This window comes from Aulostomus chinensis, chromosome 6, assembly GCF_037954235.1.
Source record: "Aulostomus chinensis isolate RoL2024-O1b breed Wild chromosome 6, RoL_Achi_v1.0, whole genome shotgun sequence".
Classification (NCBI taxonomy): Eukaryota; Metazoa; Chordata; class Actinopteri; order Syngnathiformes; family Aulostomidae; genus Aulostomus; species Aulostomus chinensis.
Window position 1 is genome coordinate 21094274 of NC_141325.1, and position 10363 is coordinate 21104636.

A 10363-nucleotide genomic window follows, 5' to 3' on the forward strand; every position below is an offset into this window, starting at 1 on the left:
CAAATAAACAGGGCACAAATTTGAGACGTATTTAGATTAAGATTATAAGTAGAAATGATCAGGTAACTTTTTGATTATTATTTCTTTTCTATGCCTGAATGCTATGGGGGATTTGTTTTTACTTTTTACAAATAAAGTTGTATCATCATACTGATGGAGGAGGTCAGCATACCAGGGCATCAAGCTACTCATCAGCAGCTATTAGCAGTTCACTATCTTGCTTAAGGACACTTTCACATGATAACCACAGAAGATGAGGACTGACCCAGTGACCCCACAGTTATAAGTGGGCCACTCAGCCTTGCTGCTCCAGTACCTATATATTTGACCTGCGAACAAAAATAGTTTTGCATTACATTCATTTGAGCACATAATTATATTTGTACTTCTTGCTGTTGTCCAGCAGCTGGTGCTGTTTAAATCCATAACTCACACCCTTAAGATCTGCCCCCGCCCATCACATGTCAAGCACCGCCCCATTCTGCATGCTGCAGCGAGGAATAATTGGATTCAATGAAGAATGCCTGGGGATTCGGTGTCTGTGCCCTTCAGGAGGGTAGTTGGACAAAAAAGAGATTATAAAATGATTTTGTGCAACAATTCAGAAAACACATCCATAGGACAACTTTTTATAGGAAACATGAAATCAAAATGTTAAATCACACAGTAAATAATAAAAATTTGTAAAACACAGTGAGTGATTTAATGAGACATATGGTGTACCTCCTGTCACTTATGGGTACTTTCATGGATCTTATGGTATAACTTTGGATCACTTACTGAGTGCTCTCCTACAACTTAAGTGGTAATTTCCTATATGAATTTGTCAATAGAAAATACCACTTGGTTCTTACTTATATTTAAATGCCAAAACAGAAGACAATTTTGAATAAGGGAGTAACTATTGAAGATTTAGCGTTATTTTCTTGATCTTTTGGTGTAATTTACTTGCATAAGTATGCATATAGCTTAAGTAGAAGGAAATATAATTTATTGTTTAGGGTGGTTATTATGGTGGTTATTATAATCATATTTTCATCCAACAATCCAGCAGCTCATAAGCAGCAAATTTATCCCACTCAGATGCACAGCTATGGAGGGCTCATGCTGTCTTCTGGGGTTGAAAACATAACAACACATCAATCTAGGCTAATGAAGTCCTCAATATTTTCCCCTACTGTCCCTTGTCCTCTTCTTCTGTATACATTTAAGTACAAGAATTTATGTAAGGAAATCATGATGGGAAAACACTCAGTCAGTGTTGCTTCAACTACTTATGTCTCACAAAATTACTCACTAATTGATGGGAAGTTACACTGTAAATTCCACGAAAGTTAGTTAAGTAAGTTAAGTTGAAGGGAGTTACTCAGAAAGTTCAGAGAAGTTACTTTGTAAGTGACAGGAAGTTACATCATAAAACTTGGGCTGTATTTTAAAGTGCTACATTTGTCCTAAATTAAGAACTTAATTTAACTCCTGATTAAACACTGTGTAAAGGGGAAGTACAGTGATAGTCACTTTTTTAAAGCTAAAAAATGCAGATTGCCATCACAAATACATCTTGTGAAGCCACAAGAACAAACAAACAAACAAAAACAATTTGGTAAAACTCCCCATAGTTTTTTGTCACAGCTGACTCTATGGCAAGAGGTATCAATAAGGCAAATGTCAGTCATCACAGGTCAACAGTCACAGCAGCATTGACTGGTTTCTTTTAATCAGCTTGTGGACACATAATTCCCAACACCCAGGCACTGTATCATTTTCACTACTCACATCTGCCCCATTAGTTTTAGATAATGGCCAAATGCTTTGCACTTGTGATGACCCACAAGCCATCTGAGCAATTTGCGTCTTTTGGCCTTGAAGAGCTAAATATCACTGACTGCAGCAATTTTGGGAATTGGGCTGACAGTGAACAAATAAATTAAGTTAGTCAAACACATTCTGAAATATCTTTTTATGCCCAGAGAATGTAATATCAAGTCCAGTGGTAGAACAAGTGTGTGGTATGTTAAGTGTTTTTTTTTCTTGTTGAAGTGGAGGGGATTGATATGAAATTGCTAGGGAAAGGGTACTCTGGAAACATATTATTTGGTGGCCATGAAAAATATAAATTGTCTTTGGAAGGAAAATTATCCATCAACTTATTTTCACTGCAAATCACTATGTGGCTACATGGAGGTATTGACAAAACTACTTGATTATCCCTTCCTTAGCCTTGCTTAATAGTTATTTTTTAAGTGTTTGTCAGATTTTTCCATATGGAGAAAGAGGAACACTCCCAGATTGAATATTGATAGCATTATGTACATTTTTTTTCTGGGAACTCTGAAGGTGTATGTTTATGGAGCAACAGATTCAAACCAATGAATATGTACTGCAGAATTACATCGAAAAAGTCTGCATTATTCTGTGCCCCATTTCTCACATTTCTCACATTCGAGGTAACTTGTAAATGGACCATGACAATGATTTCCTTGTTATAGTTCAAATTAAATGTATTTGATATACAGCTGTTTTGGTTCCGTTGGTTTTAATTACACCATATTAGAAACTTCGCAAAAACTTTATTCATACTCAGTAAGTGGAAGCAATGGTTGTCCACATAACATCACTGTTTTAATAATGGCAAATAGATGAATTTGTTTGGAGGTCATGTTAATCAATGATTTCAGTTATTATTCTCCACTTTATTAAATCAAAGTAAATAACTGTATTTTGATACGATTTAGTCATTATCTCTAAATACAATACTAAATTGTATGCCATAGGCAGAACTGACCCAACTCTGTAGGTCATTGTCCCTCTTCACTTCTGCACCCAACTAGTAGTAACAAAAGAACATGGTAGCATGGACCAGCCACAGAGTGCAATCAGGCTTTTTGGGCCGCCTGCATCCCCAGGGCACTTAATTTGGGACAGTCTTAGCCTCAAGGATTTCTGTTTTTTTTGCACTTTGGAAAATATTGATGCTGCCTGAGCTTTCAACCCTGCACCATTGATTATAGCTTAAGCATCATGGCCCTGACCAAATCTGTTCCATGGTATTGGTGTGATTAATTAAAAAGAAAATGTTTTTTAGTATGGCTGGCTGGCTGCATTCACTCTGAGGTGGAGAATAGCTACAGCAGTGAGAAAGAGGGCAAGGTGGAGGGTGTATATGGACACACACACACACACACACACACACACACACACACACACACACACACACGAGTGCATGGCTTTGCACAATGCATTGACTGTGTGCTGAGGGGAGGTGTATGAAAAACATTAACCAACAATGCACTGCTGAGTTTTGACAGATCCCTGCTGCAGGGCTGTTGAATTTACAAGCCATTACTCTCGCTAGCCCAGGATCTAGTTGGTGCATTATGTTCCATGTCTTCCTCCATTAGTGGAGCAGTGACTGACATCCATTGAGCAGGCCAGTGCTCGTTGACACTGGCCAGCTGATAAGGCTGGTGTGGCATGCTTGGGCTGAGAAGACTCCAAAGTTATTGTTTTTTTCCCCAGCCCCCCCTTCTCTTTTTCTTCTACTTCCAGTTGAGTTCATGCTTGCAATGATCAGTGGACAATACTGCAGCCTCCAACCCCTCAGAGCATCTATTGTACTCTACAGTAAGCTCCAGATGGCTTGTTTCCACTTTGATTTTAGGACACAAAGGAGTTAGGTTATCTCTGTGAGAAGGAAAGATTTACTTCATATTGTATATGGCAGTTTGATAGGTAATAATGAGCATGCATTTGATTTAAATAATATGACAATGAAAAACAGTCAAGAGCATATCAGACCTGGAGGAAAAGGAATTCATTCATTAGGTCATCCGCAGACGGGCCCTCTATCGTAGATTCCAATCCATCTGATCCTCCATGCAACACGCAAACTCAGATGAGCTCTACACCCCAGCATCCTTACTTAGCGCATCCACAAAAAGTGGTGGAGGGCATCTCAGTCAGTTCCCGTGTGATGACTCCCAGAGCACTAGTCTGCTGGCACGGAGCTCCTGGTATCAGTGGCAGTGACCCGGGAGTTTCATCCTCTTGGAGGCCACTTTGTCACTCAAGTCTTGGTAGCCCAACGTACAGATGCTCATTGGTTATGTGGTGATTCCAGTCAGTGTTCAGAACTACAAGCAGCATTCCTGTGTAGTATCTGAGACTTCTGCAGGGTGGGCTTCAGGGTCCATGATTCACAGCCGTAGAGGAGCACTTACTCGACAGTCGCTTGGAAGAAACTGATTTTGATGTGACAAGGGAGACTGGATTTCCATACGCCTTTCAAGCCATTCAGGGACCTCCATGCCAGTGCCTTCCTCACCTTAAGGTCCTTTTCCATTGAAGTGACCCAGGAGCCCAGGTACTTGAAGTTGCTCACCTCTTTCAGAGTGTTGCCTCCAGCCATCCTAAGAGGTGGATGGCCCAGGGGATTTTAAATGTAATGATCTCAATCTTTTTAGCATTGAGCCTGAGGCCAACCCTGGTGCATTCAGCTTCTACTCTGCTCTGTGCCTGTTCTGCACGATCAGAAATCAGTCAGATGTTGTCTGCATAGTCCAGGTCTGCTAGAGCCAGAGCAAGGTGTCTTCTGGACCTTCAAGGAGTCACAATGAGGCCAAGTTCTTGTTCATGTCCGGAAATGGCTTTTCTGAGCTCATGGTCTATTGCAACCATGAAGAGGAAAGCGGCGAGAGTGTCTCCTTGTAGCACCCCTTTCTGAATCTCAAACTCCTTAGTCTCAACATCTGGTGTTACGACTTTGGCTCTTGTGTCCCTATACATGGTCTCAATTGCCAGGACAAGGCAAGAGGTTCCCATAGGCTTTAAGGATTTTCACCATCATGCCTCTGTGTATTGAGTCAAAAGCCCCCTTGAAATCAATAAAGCAGAGGACTGCTGATAGGTTGTTCTTCCTCACCTCCTTGATGATTCTCCTTAGTGCCAAGATCTGGGCTACGGCAGACCATCTCTTTCTAAAGCCATTTTGGTTGTCCCTCAGATGAGGGTCAATGGCATCCCGAATCCGGTTGAGTACCATGCAGTTGAACAACTTCACATTGACACAGGTCAGGCTGATGCAGCGGTAGGTATCCGGCTTAGCCAGGTCTCTGAATTATGGGATATATACAGGTATGATGTTGGACAGGGACCAAATGTCGGGCTTGATGTTATTTAACAGGGTAAGAAAAAGTCGTAATAAATCAATGTTAAGGACATGTCTATTTACTTGGACTGAAAAAGATCTTAGTCGCTGATAATCTGAGTAGCACTTCCATCCATCCATCCATCAAATGGATGGATGGATGGATGGATGGATGGACAGCTGCTCCTGTCAAAACACCGAAGCCAATTTTGCTTACTGCTTATCCATTCAGGGTTGCAGGGGGGCTGGAGCCTATTCCAGCTGACATTGGACGAGAGGTGGGGTACACCCTCCCTGGATGGGTTGCCAGTCCATCACAGGGCTATCAGGAGCAATGAGGGGCTCAGTATCTTGCTCAAGGATAATTCAACATGGTCATTGGGGGAAATGAGGATCAAACCATGGACCCTTCAGTTGCTACACGGCCACTCTACCTCTGAGCCAAGCAGCACTTTCAGCATTATTTCAGTAAAGATGATCAACAACATCTAACAAATAACCTGATAATTAAAGAATATAGGTTTGTTAGGTTTGAGCACCTAGGCACTTAACCTGACTCTTCTCCTCTTTGGGGTAGAATAAGTCAGAGGGTCCAAGACCCAGCACTTAGTGATTATGTAGCACTAACTGTGTTGTGTGATGTTGTATGTCTGTTATATAAAAAAAAAAGGTGGGGGGGGGGGGCAACACTTCTTCTGCCACTAGATGGCAGTACCTGTGACCAAATCACAACTGAAGCACTTTTGCGCTTCCTATGGACTTTTCCTTAATTAGGTCTAAATTCTTGCTTGTGTTGTACGTCACTTTGGACAAAGCGTCTGCTAAATGAAACTGTAGAATATTAGAATTGTTTTTTGTGCCCAAAGCTTTATTATGCTATGCTAAGAAACATTTTACAAATCAGCCAAAATTTAAGCTCCTGCAAATTGGATAATGTACGGTGTCCATCCCACTCAGTATAAAATATTAATGTTGTACTTCTTCCAGTTAATGGACTGCTATACGTTATGTGTCAATGTAGGGGATAATCTAGTAATGTGATAACATGTTTGTAATAGCAAGAGGTGTGTGTCTGTACCCTAGTTCCAATGGAGAAAAATCATGGGAGCTGAAACAATATAAATTATTGGCAGCACTAAAGCCTTTTTTAAAAATTTTATCATGAAACACCAAAGATAGTTAGTGCCAATTCACTGATTTGAGCTTTGTAAAAGACTTAACCATTTGAACTTGCTTTGCAATTATCCATGTGACAAAGTAGAGCCAAGAACTATGACAACGAAGGAAAAAAAAAACTTTTAGACTCTGATTTTGACTAACAAAGTGCAGAAACATTGTTCAAAACTTCAAAGTTTATGATTTTAGATTAGAAAACATATCTGGGATTTAATTTCTCAGTCTGAGAATGCTGCAGATATTTTCAAACACACACATTGCTGCAAAAGAAGATGCAATGATTTAGGCTAAAAGAAAGACAAGACCAGTCATGCCTAATTAATGCCAGACCCGGATATGCACAAGTTGGAATATGTGTTAATCAATAATGTACAACAATATCTGTGTATTTCTTGTGTAACTGGTACTTTTTGTAGGCAGTTTAAAGTGGATACAGTGGGGCAAAAAAGTATTTAGTCAGCCACCAATTGTGTAAGTTCTCCCACTTAAAAAGATGAGAGAGGCCTGTAATTTTCATCATAGGTATGCCTCAACTATGAGAGACAAAATGGAAAAAAATGAATCCAGAATATCACATTGTCAGATTTTTGCAAATTATGGTGGAAAATAAGTATTTGGTTAATAACAAAAGTTCATCTTAACACTGTTATATATGTTTTGTTGGCAATGACAGAGGTCAAACGTTTTCTGTAAGTCTTCACAAGATTTTCACACGCTGTTGCTGGTATTTTGGCCCATTCCTCCACGCAGATCTCCTCTAGAGCAGTGATGTTTTGGGGCTGTCGCTGGGCGACACGGACTTTCAACTCCCTTCAAAGATTTTCTATGGGGTTGAGATCTGGAGACTGGCGAGGCCACTCCAGGACCTTGAAATGCTTCTTACAAAGCCACTCCTTCGTTGACCAGGCGGTGTGTTTGGGATCATTGCCATGCTGAAAGACCCAGCCACATTTCATCTTCAATGCCCTTGCTGATGGAAGGAGGTTTTCACTCAAAATTTCACAATACATGGCCCCATTCATTCCTTCCTTTACACGGATCAGTTGTCCTGGTCCCTTTGCAGAAAAGACGGGCCTGGACATGTACTAGCTTAAGCAGGGGGTCATGTCTAGCACTGCAGGATTTGAGTCCCTGGCGGAGTAGTGTGTTACTGATGGTAGCCTTTGTTACTTTGGTCCCAGGTCTATGCAGGTCATTCACTACGTCCCCCAGTGTGGTTCTGGGATTTTTGCTCACCATTCTTGTGATCATTTTGACCCCACAGGGTGAGATCTTGCATGGAGCCCCAGATCGAGGGAGATTATCAGTGGTCTTGTATGTCTTCCATTGTCTACCAATTGCTCCCACAGTTGATTTCGTCACATCAAGCTGCTTACCTATTGCAGATTCAGTCTTCCCAGCCTGGTGCAGGTCTACAATTTTGTTTCTGTGTCCTTTGACAGCTCTTAGGTCTTGGCCATTGTGGAGTTTGGAGTGTGACTGTTTGAGGTTGTGGACGGCTGTCTTTTATACCGATAACAAGCTCAAACAGGTGCCATTAATACAGGTAAAGAGTGGAGGACAGAGGAGCCTCTTAAAGAAGAAGTTACAGGTCTGTGAAAGCCAGAAATCTTGCTTGTTTGTAGGTGACCAAATACTTATTATTCCGAGGAATTTACCAATTAATTCATTAAAAATCCTACAATGAGATTTCCTGGATTCTTTCCCCTCATTCTCTCTCTCATAGTTGAAGTGTACCTATGATGAAAATTACAGGCCTTTCTCATCTTTTTAAGTGGAAGAAATTGCAAAATTGGTGGCTGACTAAATACTTTTTTGCCACACTATAATTGGAAGAGTATATCTGGAGCACAGAAGGAGGAAGACATCCCATTGGAGCAGACTGTGGTGTAAAACCTGTGAAAAAATCTTAATTTTAATAACTACAACAACATAGAATTAAACAAAAATTAGTGGGCCCAGTGGATTTCTTTTGTAGCAATTGCAGTGAAATGATTGTTAAATGCTTAAATAACCAGTTACATTTTGGCTGTAAAATAAGTCAAATTGGTCATTATTATTGCTGTCAAGTGCAAGTACAGTGCAACAGTAGTGCCCGATTTGTTTCAAGGTTTGATCTGTGATCATTGAGTCGAGATGATGCTTACAATTTGCCAGCCATACATTAAGCAATTTTCCATCAACAGTGCACTCTGAGAGGCCATGGCTACGTTCAAGTGTCGAGGCTTGTGTGTGCTCACAGGGTCAGCAGTAGCCTTCACATTGACTTGTCCATGTAAAGATTGAAACAAGGGTTTCAAATCAGTCTGGCCCAAGGGTGTATATTTGATATTGACAGTAAAAGCACTCCATGGATGCTGATATATTTAGCATTTATGACCACACTTTTACGTCATCTAAAGCTGATAGAACAAGCAAATGACCATAACTGAGGGAAGAAAAAAAATACTATTCAGGGATTGACTTTAAGCTTTGATTTTAGTCTATACTGCAAGGACAAGGACTTGGTGCAAGAAAGGTAGAGGTGACATCTTGCCTATATCTATCTATCTATCTATCTATCTATCTATCTATCTATCTATCTATCTATCTATCTATCTATCTGTCTATCTAAAATAATCGGATTAATCGCATGGTTGTCCATAGTTAACTCATGATTAATCACATATTTTTTATCTGCTCTAAATCTACCTTAAACTGATATTTTTCATTTTTTTAATTCACCATATCAACATGGGAGTAGGCAAATAGTTGCTTTCTGCAAATGCAGCATGTTTATTCATGTTGGAGCAATGTACTGTCCAGAAGTACAAACAAAACAAAAGATCCACCCATCCATCCATTTTCTCCCCCTTATCTTGTTAAGGGTCGCAGGGTTGGGGGTGGAGCCTATCCCAGCGGCTACGGGTGAGAGGCAGGGTTCATCCTGGATGTGTCGTCAGTCCATCGCAGGGCCAACACATATAGACAGACAACCATTGGCTGACGCCTCCGATGGTCTCTGTCGAGCCAAACAATCCAGCGCCCCAGAAGTGAGCGAGGGCTCTCTGCATCAGCTGTGTGCTTCGTAAACAAGTGATACTTAAGACTGCTCATGGAGACTAAATTCAACTTTACAGTGTATGCATATCACCTTTTCCCTCGAGACTGCCATCTGGCAGGACTTTGAAGTTGAACTTTCCATTTAAAACTGACGTTCCATGTTAGTCCTACCTTAACACTCATCTGCTCTCATTTTTTTGTTTGTTTGTTTAAAAGCTGCAACCAGCTGGATCTCACGTGTGTGACGAGTGGTGCGTTCACTTCTGGTTTTCCGCGAACTACGGCATGGTCAAAGGTTCCAACAGGACCAGGCGCGTTAATCACGCTAAAAAAATTATCGGTGATAAAGGGACATTGGGTTAACTAGATAATAACGGGTTAACACTGACACCTATATATATTATTATATATGTATGCGACACGCGACATGACTTGTTCGGTCATGGTGAGGTCCTGCTGAACGCCAATATATCACACACAAGCCGATCAGTGCCTTGGTTGTTGAGCTTTCGCGCTGAAACCCCAACCAGGCCCCAGTTTACAGAACGGATCATGCATCATTTGATTAACTCTTACGCCTGCCTGTGAGATTTTTCTCCCCATGAGAAGAAGATATTCTTTTAGCCAATAAGCAGATGAAAAAACGGTACCTTTTTATGATGGTATCAAGTTTGGCAGGCAACAACAAGGCGCTTATATACTTGCCTTGCATAAAGTTAGCTTGGCTGCGTAAAGCAGCGCTGTAGTAGTCTATACGGGTGAACGCAAGAGAGCAAGAGAAAAATGGCCAGTAAGTGATGTTCGGCAGAGGAAGAGGCTGAAATGGTGCTTCAGTTGTCTGCCTCAGACTCTGGGACACTTGGACAAGGAGCCTGCAGTCGACTGTGAAGACATTAAGCAATTTTTTGCAGTAGTGGACACAGACATGGAGCTATGAGTAACTGCCAGTAATTAGTGAAACAAGTGTCACATGTATACAGGCAAGCTGCAATTTGTGCT

General features: G+C 41.0%; 1 protein-coding gene across 1 annotated transcript in view; it reads left to right on the plus strand.

Annotated features, from left to right (window-relative positions):
- ccdc125 (coiled-coil domain containing 125) overlaps positions 1–2441 on the plus strand; it is a 35384-nt gene extending 32943 nt beyond the window's left edge. The window contains exon 13 of the mRNA XM_086207004.1: positions 404–2441. Coding sequence (XP_086063130.1) covers positions 404–517 — 114 coding nt within the window. The 3' untranslated portion in view covers positions 518–2441. The remainder of the gene's footprint in view (positions 1–403) is intronic.
- The last annotated feature ends 7922 nt before the right edge of the window (positions 2442–10363 follow it).